Consider the following 18,551-nt stretch of genomic DNA (forward strand, 5'->3'; position numbering starts at 1 on the left):
TATCTTCTAGAAAAAATGCTAAATCCCAACGGCGAGTTCTACTTTGATCTAAGGAACTAATGATGTAAATTAAATGTTTATTGATATCGTTATTTTCGAGAACAAGATTATGAAAGTGTTGTATATATACATATATATCTATAATATATATAGTTTCATACTTTATTCGAATATAATAATGCTCGAGATGAGAATTAGATGTAATTATATGCGTGCGTGTATTTATATTAGCAGCGTAGAATACGTACATAAAAACATATTATATATTAAACAAATATGTGTAACTGAACTGAAAACAAATTAAACAAAAAAAATAAAAAGAAAAGGAACCTTTAGTCCCGGTTGGGGTTACCAACCGGGAGTAAAGGGTGAACCGGTTGGGGTTACCAACCGAGACTAAAGGGTGCGCCAGGTTTGCTCGGCTGGAGGGCCTTTAGTCCCGGTTGGTAACACCAACCGGGACTAAAGGTCCCTCTTTAGTCCCGGCTCGATGACCTAGGACTGAAGGTTCCACCTTTAGTCCCGGGATCGTTGTCCCGGCGCGGTAACCGGGACTAAAGGCCATTACCGCCCGGGACAACAAGTCCATTCTGTAGTAGTGTCCGCAGCTGGAGGTGGTGAGCCTGGCGGAGTGGTGTCGGATGCCTAGGATCCTATCGGCGTGTCTCGCCCGCTCAGCCCAGGGTGCACCTAGATGATGCGACGCTGGCCATCGTTGGCAGAGGCTGCACCACCTGCCCCCAGAGAACGGTGGCACCTATAGTCCCTTGCAAGGTGACGAAGTCCGTTGCAGTTGAGGCACCACAGCGGCCGGCGACAGGTAGCAATACGGTGGTTGTAGGAGAGGCAGTTGAGGCAGTGGTCTCGCAGTGCGTCTAGGATTCCACGGCGGCGGCGCACCTTGTCGGTGTTGGCGCGTGGAGGTCACGGTGTAGGCTCCTACCGGGGCAGCACCTCCCTCCAGCCGGCCGCGTCTGGACGTGAGATCCGACGCCGCCTACACGGTGGTGCCCTTTCCCCCAAACGCTGGTGGGCGGGGATACGTGTGTCCACGTCCGGCGCTCGCCCCCCTAGCCTCTAGTGCGTCGGTATGCGGCCCCCGTCGAGCCTCTCCCCCGGGCGTTGGTGAGTGAGGACGCGTGTGGCGGCACCGTGGCCCGTCTCGCCACATGAGCCCGCCCTGCTGGGGTCGCTCTTGGGAGGAGCGCGGTAGTTCCTCCTACGTCTACGCCTCTTGCGACTCGTACCCGCCTCTGTGACGGGCTTGCTCGAAGCCTCCGCCGACAGCTCAACCTCGGCATGAGAGGCGACCTCAATCGTCGGGGAGCTCTGGTAGACAACATCGGCGAAGGAAGGAGGGGGTGGCGTCATAGTCCGAGTCAGAGAAGTCGTAATCCTCCGACCAGCGCATGGCCTTCGACCGACCAGGAGACCCGCGCGGGGACGAAGGGCTCTGCGTCGGGGGAGAGGGGGGAGCTCTGCTTACCTGGGGCTTGGGGGATGGGTGTTTGGTGACCAGCGGTGCCTGGGCGATGACCGGCGGGCTGGTGGTGAGGGGGCGCTCGGGGCGGAGGGGGAGGGGGAAGGGGACGGAGCCATCCTAGAAATTCTTCCCTTAAAGCTACTACCTTACTATCACGGGACCCAAACTGCATGTCGTTATCGTAATGCGCAGCTCAAAAAAAACAGGGTAATAGCTGATGTTGACAACAGCAACATTGTAATTTAAGTCACAGTGCACCAACCACCCCTGGCACTTCGGTTATTTGGAAGGCTCACTTCAATCATTAAGCCGGGAAAAACCTTGCACGGCGGTCTCATGTAGTGCCACGTAATTTTAAGACGACTTAATAAATAACATGTACAATGGCTATTTTTTAAATTGTCTTATATTAACTCATAATTCATTAATTTATGCATAGAATAAAAATAAAATTGTTAGTTGCATGGCAACAACAACTCATACGACGACCTCTTTCTCTCTCTTCTCTCTCTTTCCTCCATATCAGCAAAAATCCTACATGGCACTGCATGAAACGACGTACGAGACTGCTAACGTGTAACAATGTACCTGCCCTAACCAGAGTTGCTGAAGTTAGGACACTCCGTACCACATTCTTTCGTTCTTGACAACTATGCCTGTGCATACAGCATGAATTCGATCTCCATTGAATGAAGCCAGTGAGAACAATTTCAGATAGATTTGAACAGCTTCTTTACTGAGTTTACTCAAGGTGCCTTGACTAGAATTACTTAAGCTGCCAAATCCCTCTTCAAAATCATTGTACAACCACAGCTTTCCTTAGTCAAGGAGCATTGCACAACAAAATTATTACTGTTATAATATAACTGCATAAGTAATACATGCAAGAGGTACAACTGGCAAAAGTGAATCAATAACTCACTTGTCTTTTTTCTACTTCTGCGAGCTTTCTTCTTACGTATTCGGTTAGGCATCTTTCCAACCCTCCGTTGTGCGAAGTTAGTGGCAGGGGACAAGGCCGATGGACGGTGGCTGGTGGCGCAAGCACCCGAGATCCGGCGTCGAGGAAAGAGAAGCAGGTGAGAGGCGGTGCCGGCCTGCCGGGTCCGGGGAATTGCGGGGTTGAGCGCCGCCGGATCCGACTATTTGCTGTTTCCAGCAAAGATGAAGATGGTTGGGCCGGCCAAAGTTTGATACAAGCCCAAAAACCGAGTTCAGAACACGGACTAAAATGGGCTAAAGTTGATCCCCTGGCCCATTTCTCCCTGGAGTTGCTGATCCTGTCAAACTGGCTTCTTCGTACGCATCTTTCATTCAGATTGGCTACTTTGACTTTCGCGGAGCCTGACCAATTGACCATATGGAATCCCCTAATCAAAAAAAAGATCATATGGAATGGATTGTTTGCGCTCCGTCCAGGCCCCAAAAATAGAAACGCAACTCCCTTCCCCTTGAGATAGAAACAAAACATGCTCGCTGCGTAATCTGCCTGTCACGACCACGACGCCGCTCTTATTTTGGCCAAGGAACCAATGTTCCTGCAGACAGACACATCTACCTGAATAACGCAAGCCATGCACATTTTTCCATTCCACCACGTCCAAAGCGTGGGTCATGCATGGGTGCTTCGGTTTTTAGGAGCCCCGAAGCAAGCGCTCTCCTCTCAATCCCGGGAGTAATACGGTTGCTTCCCGCGTTGGCGATTCTGGGAAACCATGCAAAGCAAACACAGATACGTACCTCCCCAGCAAGCAAGCAGGACAGCGCAGAATTTCGACAACGGCATATGCTCACCTCCAGCCTCCAGGTCCCGAGCCATTTCAAACAACCCTCTTCAGCGCTCTCGGTTCCGTACCATCTCATCATCCTCGATCTGTTCTGCACGCCTCGCCATTGTCCGGCCAAGCAGTTGGTCGCCTCAATCGTCCTCCGGTGAGCGATCGCTTCAAGAAACGTGCGTGCACGGGCGGCGCTAAATACACGTCAACAGTTTTGCCGCCGGGGCCGGAACGATGATGCGGGTGCACCGAGCCACCGACCTCTTGGCATCGGCAGCATGCTGCTGTGCCACCCTTTCTCGGCCTGCCTCGTCGGCAGCAGGGCGGCGTCGGGCGGGCGCCGCCGGGGGGATAACAATGGGTCGCCGGAGCCGGAGCCATCGGCGAGCACGTGGAGGAAGCCGGAGCCCGGGCGGCTGAAGCTCAACTTCGACGGGTCGTCGAAGCACGGCGCGTCCCGGCGCGCGAGCATCGGCGGCGTGTACCGCGACCACGAGGGCGGGTTCGTGCTGGGCTACGCGGAGCGGATCGGCGCCGCGACCAGCTCCGTGGCGGAGCTCGCGGCGCTCCGGCGCGGGCTGGAGCTCGCGGTGGCCAACGGCTGGCGCAGCGTATGGATCGAGGGCGACGCCAAGACCGTGGTGGACATCGTGCGGAGCCGCGCGCGGGTGCGGGCACAGGAGGACCTGCGCCTGTGCGGAGAGATCGAGGCGCTGCTGCCGCTGCTCGACGACATGAGCGTCTCGCACGTCCGCCGGCAGGGCAACCGGGTGGCGCACGGCTTCGCCAAGCTCGGCCACAGCGCCGCCCGGCCCAGGGTGTGGCGCGACGTCCCGCCCGACGAGGTGCTCAGGTTCCTGCAGCGCGACGCCGAGGGCAGATGATGTGATGTCCGTCCCCACGCACGCGCGAGCTCGTGGGAAATGTTCGTGTGCATAAGTTTATTTATTTATTTGCACGTGATCTCTTGTGTAGTTTGATTGGCGATCGAGATCATGCATGCAGCTGCGTGCTGACTTTGTACAGAGTTCTGATTGTACGTACGTGAACATCAGCTTGGTATTGGGTTGGGGGTAAACAACTGTACATTTTATAGGTCATCGTAGCGTTCAAAAAAATGAAATAACAATATAACTTAAGATATCACTTTCTAGTTTTTTTTTAAGACAAATCTTCTTCTATTAAAGGTCTGTTTGGTAGGGCTTTTGCCCAAGCTTTACAAAGTAGTTCTTCAGCTTTTCCTACCAAACAGGCCCAAATAAAAGTTCTCTTAAAAGTTGTTTTTCAACTTCTCTATGCACAGGTGAAGCTGGAAAAAACGAGTTTCTCATTGTTTCTCTCTACTATCTTTTCTGAGTTACCAGACATTTTTTGAAAACAGCTTTAGCTTCACTAGTGTAGTTGTTTTGTGAAACAGAAGTTAAAAAAAAAACTGCTTCAATTGACAAGCTGAGCTGTACCAAACAGGACTTAATTATCTAAAAGGAACATATGACGCAAAAATGACTATGCAAATTGGAGAGTCCCTATTCTTGTTTTCTTTTTAGTTTTTAATTCTTCATGTGTATGTCCCAGTGATACGTTTGTGCATTATGTAGTACTTTGACTATGTAACTTGAAACATTTGCCTCACCTAGTAACGCGAATTACTTTGTAATAACTCCGGTATGATATATTTTCGAAAAATAATGTTTAAGCTAGTACTGAACTCAGCACTCAAATAGAGCATCGGCAAAACTTAAGGGAGTAAATGAGGTTGCACATATTTTGAAGCTTTGGAGAAAGGGTGATGCGATGAATGTTCTATTGTGCGTCGGCGTCAGAGCCTGATCGGACGCCCAGGGTTGTCCGGCCCTTGGGTCCACCACTGTTTGAAGCTGGAACTTATTCTATTATCTTAAAAATAACTACTCTCTTAGGCAATGAGACATAAGGGATCCATATATATTACCCATGTCTGGCATAAACATGGGCTATCGTATTGTCCTTCTGAATTCCATGAATAAAAGAAAGAAAACAACTAGGCTACTACCGTGTACACAACTCTTTACATATTGACGGCGCCTTGTGATCACGGATGCTTGTACCTTCAACTTCTATCCAAATTTGAAGCTATACAATATTTTATAAGTATGGGTGATAAAATGATTTGTGGTCATTATCACCAAGCGTGCAAGGTGGAGCATTGTGTTAGAAAGAGTAACACATAATGACAGGTTGTGCACCACAAACAAATTCAAAAAATCTTAACTTTTGTGAGTGTTGGGGTGGCACAAGGTAGGGGATGGGGGCATGTGCCCCCCACCTTATGCCAATGAATCTTTCACAAACACTTGTCATGCCCCGTGTCAAAATCTACTTCCCATCTATCACCATAGAGATTCGATCTACGGTGTTGGTTTCATAATTCTATCGTTTTTGGGTTTGCTACGAGCGTTCGGCTCATACGTGGTGCGTGCACCAGATTTCTAAGCCATGCTTGGCCCTTTTCAGTTTTGGAGTGGGACCGAGATTTCCATTTTATTCTTTTTTTTGTCATCATAAATCTCCCTGGTCTATTCCCTAATATAGCGCTTGGGCTTAGTGTAAGACAATTTAAACCACCACAACAATGATAATTTAGTTGTTTTTCTCTCAATGTACTTCAACTGCAACTTCTAATGTCATACATCATTTGACCATTTCCATGATTCTATCGCTCCATTATGCCTTGGCCATTGACGTTGATTGAGGATGCAAAGTTGCAGACCTTGAAAAATGGAGCTATGATTCAGTGGCATTGATCGGCCTCGCCTTACACCGTGGGTGTGTGCTTCCAAAATCTTGACATTGATCGACGATGCGAAACTATAGACCTATGCATCAATGACATCGATCGCCCTCCGCCTTACACCATGGGTGTGTGCCTTTGAAACCCTAAACCTCGATATAAATCCCTGTGTCTTCTGTGATTCGCTTGGTTCACTCTTCCTCTCAAGTTGGATTTTAGGCTTTCCCTCTGACTTATTTATTGAATCGTGGCAATTCGACAACATGATTTTGGAGTATTTTTACTTGGGTATTTCGAGTTACCTCTGATCTCCGGAACTTTTAGAAATTTCTTCACAATTTCTGAAGATTTACTAATCCCTTGCTTTTCTGGTGTGTAAGAATTTTTTAGATTTGCCTATTCATCCCCTCTAGGCATTGTTACTCTTTTCATAGGGCAAAGGTGGTCATGCCCCTCCTCCCAAGGAAAAGAAATTGAAAACTCCTTTAATCATCTATACTTTTATTAATTTAAATTTATTCAATTCGAGAATTTAAAACTATGAGACTAAGATGTTCGCATAAATCTTCATATACAAAGGTCTCTAAGCGGCAACCCTTTTTCAATCTATGGTTGAAGAAGGGACTTTGCAAAGAAATATGAAGTCTTCCTAATTATATTACACTTTATTTATCATACATCTTACTATATCCACTTCGTAAACTTTTGCTACCTACATACACTAAAGTAAAGGCTACTAATTCATCTCAGAATTAGATTGAATAGGCTAATCAAAAATCAATTTTGAGTTGTGGATAAGGCCTACTCTCTGCTCTTTCTATAAATTGACACTTGGAATTAATAAATGTGCACATTAAGCAACAAATTAGGACTACTAGCCCCATCTTGATTTTCCTGCAAGCTCCGCCATCGCTTCCTGAACTATTGTTGTGTTTTTATTCCTCTTCGAACACCAAATATGGATTCCTTACTCCCTTCAACTCTCAAAATCTTTTAAAGTACCTCTTGCTCGAGTGAAAAGTGGCTTTCAACATCTTTTTAATTAAATAAACCAGTAAATACCTGATAAGGTTTTTAAACCATGAAAAATGCCTTTAAGCTTCTCAAATTCTAAGAAAAATCCTAGACATAGATGTAACACAAAAACCCAAATAAAAAGTTTAGAGTTGGTGAAAATATTTCTAGAAGCTTCCAAAATTAGATTTAGCTCTAGAAAAGAGAGGAAATATCCAGAAATATAGAAATTTTCCAAAACATTCTAATTAATGTCCAAATATGTTAAAAAAAACTTTCAACAACAAAATATGAGATGTAATAAGCAAAAATGCAAAATTCATTTGGTGTTGAATGCATTCCTGTCAGTTGCATCTGATGTTTTTGTTGAAAATTTTTCAAAATGGTTTTTAGACATCTATTATATAATGTTTTGCAAATTTTCTAGATTTCTTGAATAGTTTGCCTTTTTCTGGATCTAAATCTAATTTGTAAAAGGGTTTTAGAGATATTTTTAGAAGCTCTAAATATATTTTTTGGATTTTTCATGATCCAAAAACTTTAGCAAGTATTTACTAGATTGTTTTACTAAAAAAGAATGAAATCACCTTGAAAACTAAAATATAATGAAATCACCTTGAAACCCACTTTTAATTGAGGGCATGAAGAGAATTTATATGGTTTTAGGTGTTGATGGGTAAGATGTCTAATATTAAAAGTTGAAGGGAAAAATTTAGATCAGTCGGTCTCTCGGTCTCCACAATTCACAAAGGCAAGCCCATTGCCCTACAGAGAGCCCGCCGCTTGATGCAGCCCATGGGACAGGGAAGGTAGCAGTGCTGCTTTTTTTTTTCTATCAACTCAAAAAAAAAAACTGAGAATTCAACAAACTGAGTCCTGTACTGGCAGTAGGCAGTAGCACGGAATTGGGCAGTACAAGTACAAACTACAGAGTTGATCTCTCCCTTACCAAAAACAAAACGTTTCTCTCTCAAACTCGCAACCTGTAGTATAGTAGTACCCGTTCTTCATATATGCAGGGCAGCAGGAGAGCTGCAGATGCAGATCCAAGATGGGAGTCGGTAAACTGAAATCAATTGCATCATTGAGTGCAGCGTTGATGAGCAGTGCTTCAGTTCAGTGGTAGTCTCTGATCATCATTCATCAGCGCTGCACCCATCATGTCTTTGGCATCTCACGCAAAAACCACTTAACCACACACGCACAACAAAAACCTTTTCAGATGATTCCTCGCTCCGGGAGTCCGGTTCTAACTGTTCAAGTAATAACTAACCAGTGTTAACGCGCGTAAGATGGTCGCTCTGAGATCAGCAAGGCTGCAAGAGCCAAGAGGTAATCACTAATCACATCACAAAATTTCCCATTTCCATTTGTTTATCACCCAGCAGTAAGCATTTCCCATGGCTTCAGAGAACGGATTACATGCAAAATTTGCAGACACATGCATCGCTGTATCTGTATGTATGAACAAGAAGAGGAGGAATCGCAATTCGCACTCGACGTGTATACAAAGAAGAACTAATTAGGGCCCCAGCAGACGAGGTGGTACGCCTTGTGCAGCTTCTCCTCCTCCGACCGCCTGGGCCTGGCGGCCCTGCCGGCCGCCGCGGGAGTGGAGGCCGCGCCCGCGGCCTGGGACGACGAGAGCGACACCGGCACGGCCCGGCCAGTGACGACGACCTTATTGGCGGCGGCGGCGCGGTTGTAGAGCGAGCGGAGCGCGTAGTCCCACCGGCACAGTCCCGCCTGGTCCTTGAGCGCCTCCACGGCGCTCATGCTCGCCGCCACTACCAACGACGACGCCTTCTTGCTCAAGGCCATGGACGACGACACGCTCATCTTAATTCACTGCTAGCTAGCTCCGAGCTTGATGATCGGTTACTCGCTCACCAGCTAGAGACTTGTTCTTGCTTCTGAATCTTGGTCTGCTTGTGTTGACGCTCTGCACTGCGGCGATGACGAGGGGAGGGGAGGCGATTATATATGTCCGGCACCGGCAGGTAGCCGATGCAAGCAGTTAGCGGCAGCGAGGAAGGAGAAGGACGGACGCGGCGGGAGGGGAAAACAGGGGGCTCTGCTTGTTGCTGGTTTTCGGCAGCTCGCTACACCCAGGTTCCCAAAAACCAGGGGTTGGGCCGCGTCTGGAAGAATATTCTGCATTCTTTTCTCCCCTTTGCTTTCACCGAAAATGAGCGAGGTGGTGAGGTGCATGTGGTCTGCATACGCCTGGAACGTTCGTTTACGGTTTTTTTTTTATTGAACCGGTATGAGATACTTTTTTATACTCCTAATTGAGTTTTACTTGACTTCGTTTGATGACTTTTTTACTGATTTAATTAATGCCTTCTATTATTAGTAGGATGTTCCTTAAAAAAATCAAATATTTATAAACTTTGGCATCAAAGACAAAATATATGTTTGTTTGATGCACTGGTGTAGATTTGTATTTCATTATTAGTAGGATGTTGGTTTGTAGTAACTGATAATAAATTGTAAGAAGCTAATGATCCAACGCCAGAGTATTAAAAAGGCTCTAATTCCTAATTCATCTTAGAAAAAAGGGTATAATTGTCCCGTTCGCTTGATGAATCTGGAGGAATTTGTGAGAGAAAATCAGTAATAAACAGTAACTTTTAGCCGTAAACAGTGCAATTTTTGCACCATCCGAATGGGGCCAATGTAATGGTTCTACACTAGTAGACAGTTCTACCCTCATCTTCTTTTTTCACGACTAATCAAGCTTTTCCTTATGCATGTCTCATTTGCATGCCGTTTTGCTTAAGCAGAGCTGTACTTGCAAATGCATCAGTTGGTATCTTACACTTAACTCATGGTTGACGAAGCTGTATACCGTAGACAGACACACACAACATTTGGGCGAGCTGAAACAAACCGTAGTAGTTTACTCCCTTAGTCCTCTTTCTCTACTTCTTTGATCAGGATTGGTCGTCTTGGACTCTGCTTGGGCGAGCTGAAGAATTGCATTTGTAGTTGTGGACTTGCCAATCAGGGTGTGTTGGCACTAAACTCAGCCTGGGTTGTCAACACAGAGGTTCACAGATCCTTTTCCCCAGAAGGACACAGGACAGAGATGTTACTCCAGCCTCACACAGTTTTGCACGACGGATGTGGACGCTGCATCTATCGTGACAACCTTTTTGACGCTGAGCCTAGCAGTTCACCGAGAGGAACGTGTACAGTTAGGCGCGTGCCAAACAGGACGGAATCTGCAAAAACAGCTGACAAGATCCCAATCGCTCCAGCCATCTGCTTAAGTTACTACCAGCCGAGCCGTCGGCGATCGATCGCGCGCGGTTTCACCGATGTGGTGGGCCGCATCCCTCGAAAGAACGCGTCGTGCCGTGCCACTGGCCGGTCATCTCGTTGGCTTGGCAAGCCAGGTTCATTCCATTCCACCGCCGCGGAGTGAGCAGACGACGAGCGCACGCGCGCCGGCACCACGGCAGTACGCCACCCACTGGTTTCGGTGGGCTGGGTCCGGGCGCTTTCGCTGGGTTCGCAGCTTCGCGCTGCCGTCACGGGCACAGGCCAAAAGCCACCGAAACCGTGGACGCTCCTCCCGCTCCCAGCCACCGTTTCCGGTTTCCCCCGCGCCCGCGCGCACTCGGCACCGCACGACACGACACGACACGTCGTCGTTCGGCCCGGAACCCGCGCGCTTCACTTGTTTTCGGAGCCGGGTCACCCGTCGCGCCCGCACCCAGGGACGGTCTGGGTGTGATCGTCTGGCTGAGAAATTCCCGCAGGGCCGCTCGCTATAAGTAACGCCTGAGAAATTCACTTCACCAGGTAGCTAAAACTTACGTGACCAAACTACCAGTAGCGTCTAAGCGTGCCACACAGAGAGGTTGCAGCGGGAGCCCAGCCAGCCGTCAGCTGCCCGGTGGTGGGGAGTCGTCGGCGTCGGCGTCGGCGACCAGCGGGTGGCACGGCAGCCGGCGAGCGAGGCATGTGCAACGGGCGGGAGTGCGGGCGGGAGCGCGCGTTCCGCGCTTCCCTGCACGAGCACGACGCGAGGCCGGGGCCGGAGCCGGCGGCGGCAGCTGCGTGCCGGCGCGACGCGAAGGCGGAGCCCGAGACGGTGGAGACGTTGCAGGCCAAGGGACGCGCGCGGGCGGCGGCGGGGGAGGAGCGGGAGCAGGAGTGGAGGCAGCGGCCGCGGCAGGCGGTGGCCGAGGCGGAGATCGAGAGGACGGAGAAGCTCATGCACCTGCTCCTCTGGGGACCCAACTGACCTGACCGTCGCGCTGAACCCGGTCTGGGAGGGTGAACACGGTCCGATGCAGTAGTTCGTGGCTTTAATTTTCGCGTGTGTGATTGTGAACTGTGTGGCCTGTGGGTGACAAACTGTTTATTAGCATCCTTGTTTGGTGGATTCAACACGATGTAACTGTTCATTTGTTTGATTTCGTCATAAAAATCATATCGAATAGTACAGTAATTCTTATGTGCAGCTGAAGTGGTGATCGTAAACACAAGCAGATTAAGAACTGCACAGGCTTCCCATCTTATCTATGGTCTACGACGATTACGAAGATATAAAATATAAAATAAAATAGCTCCGTGGGCTGAGATGGACATGGAAAGGCCTGGAGATGACACGTAAGACTTGGGCTGTTGTTAATCTCGTTCGGCTGTAGGTTGGCTTGTTTTCATTTCACGGCCCACTACTGGCCATGAGATTGTGGTAAGAAAGACTGATCATAAATTCAGAATACTACAACAGGTCGACAAGTAAATCTTTAGGGGCTGGTGCGTAAAGTTAAGTTCCTGTCACGTCCGATCGTTCGTTCGGGCGCTAATTAGAAGAACTAAACATACATTAATTATAAAACTAATTGCACTAATAATTACAAAACTAATTGCACGGATAGAGACTAATTTGCGAGACGACCCTATTAAACTTAATTAATCTATGATTACCACATAAAATCAAATATTGGACTAATTAGGCTTAATAGATCTGTCTCGTAAATTAGTCTCCATTCGTGTAATTAGTTTTGTAATTAAGTTATGTTTAATACTCTAAATTAGTGTCAAACATCCGATATGACAGAACTAAACTTTAATCAGGGTATAAAACCGGCCATGCATGAGTTCGCTACACTCTTTGAATAAAGGAAAAGTCTAGTGAAATCACCAACCGCTAGACTCTTTGCAGCAAGCAAATTGAGAAAAAAAAAGTTATATACCTTGCAAGTAACGACCTTGTCCTGGACAAGTTAGCTCAAATCTCGATTTAGTGCACTAGCCCCGTTCGCTTCGCTGAAAAAACAAATTAAAATACTGTTTCGACTGATTTGTGGTGAGAGAAATATATTGTTCTGGTTGAAAAAATAAGCTGAAAAAGACGGAAAGCTGAAAGTGCGGCAATTCATCACTATACTGGCATCAACTGTTGCAATGCTATAAATCCTTCTTTACCCTGTCATCAAATCTTAGTATAATTCCTGTTGATTTTAGGAGGTCAATCTCCCTTCTGTCACAAAGATTATAGAAAGTTCTTGTACCTAAAAAACCCCGTCAAGTCATACTACTATACAGAGATCAGACAAATGTATCATGCAGCTGAACTGGCTTGAAGCCTGGAAACCTGCTGTACTCTACTACTGGTGTTTTAGTTGCACTAATTTGGCACTACGCTCTTCAGCTGACTGTGGGTGGGTGGGTCCATGTGTACAGTGTACGTGAATCCATCCTAGTTCTAGCTGACCATTTCTGAGTGCGCGGTGCGCCCCCGCGCGCAGGCCAGACGCCAGGTGGGTGGCGGTGGGCGACGGCTGGACGTGCGCAACGGGCAGGACCGCGGCCGCGCGGGACATGCGACGTCACGCCGCAGCAACGGTAGCCTAGCCGGCACACGGCAGCCACTGCCGGCCGGCACGGCGCCAAGACGACGGAGTCGGGGCGCGCCAACGCTGCGAGATGTGCGTGCCAGGCAACAACGCGGGGTTAGGAACCATATTCTCCGCATTGTCCCGGAAAACCGAATAATGTCTTCGTTTTCCCCTGTACTAGAACATCAGGCGCACTTCGGACGCCCTACCGTGACTTCTCTTCCAAAACTTGAATTTTAGCAGGTCCATTGAGGAATTGCTTCATTCATCAACAGCAAAAAAAAATCATAATGGCTAATTTCCTAAAAAAAAGCATAAACAGTTTATAATCTTGAGTTGACAGGTAAAACACTACAAGGGCCATAGATAAGTAAGTAAAACATATGAGATCACAAAGCTACATTCAGGGAGTGAAACAATACCAAAAGAACTAAAGAATTCACTCGTTGACAACAGTTAAAAAAAAGACCAAAGATAAAACCTATTATCATTATGCATATAATGGATTAATGGTACATCTACATAGATACTCCTGTAGCCACATGTAGCAACGGCCATTGTGATCATGAAAAATCAAATCACGAGTATCATCATCAGAACAAAGTAGTCAAAGCCCTATCAGTTACCTGCAATTTAGCGCACACAGCACTTCAGAGCATGGTACGACATAGAAAATAGATGCAAGCCAAAAAAAGAAAAGAAAAAAACAGAAATATGGCTTACAATAATCTGCAAAGAACCATTGAGGCAGTAGCCATTTACCAAGGAAATGTTAAATGATATTTCTTAATGCACGACGTAATATTCAATAAATAAATTACTGGTCGGTAAGACATTCTATTTGCCCTCCTTTTCCCAAATCAATTTTCAACTCTAACATCACGTGTCTTTCTTCCAAGAGTAACCCACATGTCCAAAGGGGAAAAAAAATCAGAATGGCAGTAGCAAAGGTATTACACAAATAATAGCTGCAGTCTACACATGTACAAGAACATGATGGTTGAATCTCAAGGCCCATAATAAAGGCCGCTCTCAGATTAGAAAAAAAATTCTAAAATTGGATTAAAATGGTGACCGTGGGTTTTGTTTCATTCGATAGACATCAATTTCCAAGAAACCAAAAGTTACTTGCAATGGGATCATTTAAAAAAAATCCATCTATTAGATGATACTCATTTAAGCCTTTATGGTATGGTATACAAGTAACCATTGTCAAGAGTACATAATTTAATGCATGGTAGGACATAGAGCTACAAACTAATAGTTCTTACGAGCAGATATTTGTAGGACCATCTCTTCCCTGAGCAGAAAAAAGCACAATGTTTTCAAAATTTTGTTATGCTAAAATTATTGACACAAAAAAAATCCAATTCTTGAGAGCTTCCACGAGGCAAATCCAGTGGCGAGTTGGGGCATGCTAACACACATCATACTTTACAACATGAGAAGAGATTTCTAGTTATGTCAAGAAACCTGAGATATGAAACATGCAAAACATCATTGTGGAAAGTATGTTGTGTGTTAGCATACATCTCATCTGCTCCAACCATTAGCCTATCATTTTAGTATAATAACCCTTGAGTCACGGCATGCTAACACACAGCATGCTTTCCACAAGTATGATGTGTGTTAGCATACATCTCACCATGAGAAGAGATTTCTAGTTATGTCTAGGGTTATTATTAATTGTGAATACTGAAACTACGCCACTACAAAATAGCAAATGGTGAAAGAACTGCTCCATTTCCTTCCGTACTCTATGGCTTATACGTAATCAACATGGCCATCATAAGATAATATTCACTTATAACCAATCTCTTTAGTCCATCTGGCAGTACGATTGACCTCACTCCTTTGTATGAAATAGTTGCACGGATCAACTCATTAGAGTTGTTGAGCCTCTACTGAACTTTGTGGCATACATCTCATTTGAATATTGCGGCACCCAAATAAATTATGAACTTCATCAAAAAAAAAAATTATGAAGGCACAAACTCAAGGAGGTGTTAGAACACTGCACTAATCTTGTTCATCGTTGTGAAATCCTGGATGCGGTAGCAGAGGCGGAACTGGAATTATAACAATCCAATCTATAAAGTTGGATGAGAGAAGTCGGAAATCCATAAGAAACGATTTCCTCGCAGTGCAAAAAACTGCAGCTCACCTGGCAAACGTTGAGATCCAGAGCATGTCGTTGTGCTCCTCGCTGCTAGATCTCTCGGAGTTGAGGACAACTCGCCGAAGACGAATGCAACCCCTTCAACTACACGACACATCCACGACGCCTAAATGCATCTGAAGACAGGCAAGCCATCGCTTCTCATCGCGAGTGGAGAGTCCGACTGCCTGGGGCCGCCGGGATCCTAGCGAGCTAATGGCACCTCCACGCCATGGATCCAAGGAGGTTGTTCCTCCCTACGCGCTCTAACTCGCCACCTCCACCAGAGCTGCACCCCCTCGCTCCCAGCAGCTGAGAGAGATGGGATAGAAAGGATTATTTACATATTTACCATCATTATGATGTGAGTGGTATAAAAAGTCCCATGTCAGTGACTCATGTGTCGGTGATACAGTGTAAGATGCCATCCGTAATAATAGTAAATATGTAAATGCCCCGGATAGAAATAGAGAGAAGGGGGGAAAGGAGATAGGAGGGGGGAGAGCGGCGGATGGGAGATAGGGCCAAGACTGGGAAGAAGAAGACCGGGGGCGGGAACAAGGGGCCGTCGCGCCGAGCACCGCCGTCGCGCTCCTCGGCCGGCGAGGCCACGCGCCCGCCGGAGCCCCGCCCGCAGGGGCCGGATCCACGCCTGCCCGGCGAGCCGTGCCCGTGAGAGCCTCGCCCCGTGGTCCGTGGTGGAGGGGCAGGAGCACGACGGCGAGGCCCGCGTGGGCGGCGTGGTGAGCCGCATCAACGCGTGGGGGAAGCGAGAGGAATGAGGAGGGGATTAGGGTTTGGCCGTTTGGGCCGAGTGCGGGGGCTCTCTACAAAATGTTCAGGGAGTTATGCAATAAATGAGACAGTTCTCGATATTCCAACGCGCGCACGGTTTAGGGGCAACGGGATTGTGGGTTGATTTTCAAAAAAAATGATGGATATTTTTGTAAAATATACAGGGGCGCGTGACGCCGCGCGGAGATGCCACCTATGCTCCGAATGCTCTCGTGCGAGCGGAGTCGAGTGGGTTTTAATCGACCCGATGTATAAAGCTATCTTTTCCGAGAGTTTTTTCTCATGGAGTAGTACACCGTACACAGTACGCTTTAGCACGTTGTCGAAACCTCCAACTGCAAGAGTCGGCGTCAATCGATTCCATTTCCAAATCGGCCGTGCTCGGCGAGGAAAGGATCCGATGCTCATCACGAGTCCCAACAAATCGGCGGGAAATGAAACTGTCCGTGCAGTCTACGGCGCTAGCCGCTAAGAGCATCTCCAACGGTTTTGCATTTTTTGTTTGGCAAAACATGGAGTTTGCCAACTCCCAAATAAATATGGCAAAGGTAAAAAGAATCAATCTACAACGGTTCCCCATTATTCACTTGGCAAAAACGAAAATTGTGGACCCACACTATTTCCGGTGATTTTTTCCCTTCGCGCGCGGACTTCGATCTCTCGCGGGGCTTTCTTCGCGCCGTCGCGGGAGTTTCCTCGCGCGGTCGCGGCGTTGCCAGGCTGCCTCGCCAGCAGGTAGCCCGACAACGGTGCGCCTCCACCATCTTGAACGCCACCATCCCGCCGTAGCTGACCCCGACCACCGTGCCCAGGAAGCCAAAGATGGATTCCAGGTTGCTGGAGACTACATCAAGCCGGCGTGCCCTGCAAATCTCCAAGGTTTGTGCTTCGTAGATGAATAGCTTGCAGCAGAGCCTATCGTATTTTGTTGGATGTTCTCAGATGCGCAATTGTTCTCAAATGTGCAATTGTCATTTCTGACAGATGAGGGCTTCCAGATCACGTCTCCGAAGACGATTGGATGACGATTCTTCAGACGACGATGATTACTTCATCTTCACAGCTGCTCGGATTGTGCACATGTTTTGGAATAAAAAAAGAAGACCCGGTGGTTCGGTCCATGGCCATGCTGTTATTTATCGCGATAGAGAAGGCGGCCACCGGAGGATGTTTCAAGATTATTTGGCGGATAATCCGACGTATGGTCCAGATTTATTCCGTCGGAGGTTGTTGTTCTTTCACCTCAGATTAATTCATAGTATTTGTTAAATTTTTATACGAGGTGTTGAACTTTTTTTCATTTTCTTCAGATTCAGAATGAATAGGGATCTTTTCCTACGCATCATGAATGCTGTTGAAGCACATGATTATTACTTTGTGCAGAAAAGGGATGCGACAGGTGTGCTTGGTCTGAGTTGCTTCCAAAAAGTCACTGTCGCTCTACGTATGCTCACATATGGGGTTCCTGCTGATGCTACAGATGAGTACGTTCGCATTGGCGAAAGCACTGCACTTGAGAGCCTACGTAGGTTTGTTGCTGCAGTTGTTGAAATATTTGAAGCGGAATACCTGAGACACCCCAATGAGGCTGACATAGCACGCTTACTGGCACTCAATGAGAAAAGAGGTTTCCCTGGAATGTTAGGGTCTATCGATTGTATGCATTGGGCATGGAAGAATTGTCCAGTTGAATCGCAGGGTCAGTACAAGGGGCATGTGAACAAGCCAACTATCATTTTAGAAGCTGTTGCGTCTCATGACCTTTGGATATGGCATGCATTTTTTGGGATGCCTGGGTCTCATAATGATATCAATGTCCTTCACCAGTCTCCATTATTTGACAACCTGGCGGAAGGTATTGCTCCAGAGGTGAACTATACCATTAATGGTCACGATTACAAGATAGGTTATTATCTCGCCGATGGTATATATCCCCCCTGGGCTACTTTAGTGAAGTCCATCTCTCTTCCTATGGGTAACAAGAGGAAATACTTTGCCAAAGCGCAAGAATCAGCGAGGAAGGATGTTGAAAGAACTTTTGGGGCTTTTCAATCTAGGTTTGCCATTGTTCGACAACCAGGTCGCGTTTGGGACACAGAGACGCTAGCATTGATCATGAGGGCTTGTGTCATCATGCACAATATGATTGTTGAAGATGAAAGAGATGTGGACCCTGATGAGAGATTCGATTATGGTGGTGAAAATGTGCAACCTTCTCATGGCATTCCTACTCGCACACTAGCTGAATTTATTGAAGCGCATAAAAAGATCCGAGACAAGGAAACACATTTCCAGTTGAAAGAAGACCTCATCGAGCACCTATGGAACCATCATCCTGATCTATATCCTATGGAACCAGCATCATGATTTAGTTTCAATTTCTTAGCATTTTCATTTAAGTGTACTGAACACTTTGTGTTATCAATTGTAATGAACAATTTAGTTTCATATTTCTGTATTCGATATTTCTTTTTAAGTGATTTGTGTTAACATATGTGTTAATTCCATAGTCTCGGCAAGACACAATTTGATCCTGGACGTCACAATTTGATTTATGCTGTACAGTGCTTGGTTTCCATCAAATTGCCGGCAGCAGGCTATCTTCTGTGTCGCATCACCTGACATGGATGCAGCAGCGTTCAGTTTGTCGTTATCAATTGTCAGCAACAGCATTCAGTTTGATCAGGAGCAGCAC

The 18,551-nt window shown here is 46.9% G+C and overlaps 3 protein-coding genes and 1 long non-coding RNA gene across 4 annotated transcripts in view; 2 read left to right on the top strand and 2 right to left on the bottom strand.

The window, feature by feature from the left end:
• The window catches only part of LOC136520182 (uncharacterized), a 28,691-nt gene extending 26,155 nt beyond the window's left edge, over positions 1–2,536 (bottom strand). Inside the window, exons 1-2 of the long non-coding RNA XR_010775183.1 lie at positions 2,406–2,536; positions 2,230–2,301 (exon numbers count right to left, since the gene is read on the bottom strand). This is a non-coding gene — a long non-coding RNA (uncharacterized lncRNA). The remainder of the gene's footprint in view (positions 1–2,229; positions 2,302–2,405) is intronic.
• A 5,878-nt stretch (positions 2,537–8,414) lies between these two features.
• On the bottom strand, positions 8,415–9,050 carry LOC136522525 (uncharacterized). Its single transcript, XM_066516337.1, has one exon. The coding sequence runs from the start codon at positions 8,882–8,884 to the stop codon at positions 8,564–8,566; it is 321 nt and encodes a 106-aa protein (XP_066372434.1). The 5' UTR covers positions 8,885–9,050; the 3' UTR covers positions 8,415–8,563.
• A 1,796-nt stretch (positions 9,051–10,846) lies between these two features.
• Positions 10,847–11,467, top strand: LOC136522782 (uncharacterized). The gene has a single exon (XM_066516585.1). The coding sequence runs from the start codon at positions 11,016–11,018 to the stop codon at positions 11,298–11,300; it is 285 nt and encodes a 94-aa protein (XP_066372682.1). The 5' UTR covers positions 10,847–11,015; the 3' UTR covers positions 11,301–11,467.
• Positions 11,468–16,572: 5,105 nt separating this feature from the next.
• Positions 16,573–18,223, top strand: LOC136519865 (protein ALP1-like). The gene is made up of 3 exons (XM_066513259.1): positions 16,573–16,735; positions 16,841–17,082; positions 17,167–18,223. The coding sequence occupies exons 1-3, from the start codon at positions 16,679–16,681 to the stop codon at positions 18,221–18,223; spliced, it is 1,356 nt and encodes a 451-aa protein (XP_066369356.1). The 5' UTR covers positions 16,573–16,678.
• Positions 18,224–18,551: the final 328 nt, after the last annotated feature.

The sequence above is a fragment of the Miscanthus floridulus genome, chromosome 18, assembly GCF_019320115.1.
Source record: "Miscanthus floridulus cultivar M001 chromosome 18, ASM1932011v1, whole genome shotgun sequence".
Taxonomy (NCBI): domain Eukaryota; kingdom Viridiplantae; phylum Streptophyta; class Magnoliopsida; order Poales; family Poaceae; genus Miscanthus; species Miscanthus floridulus.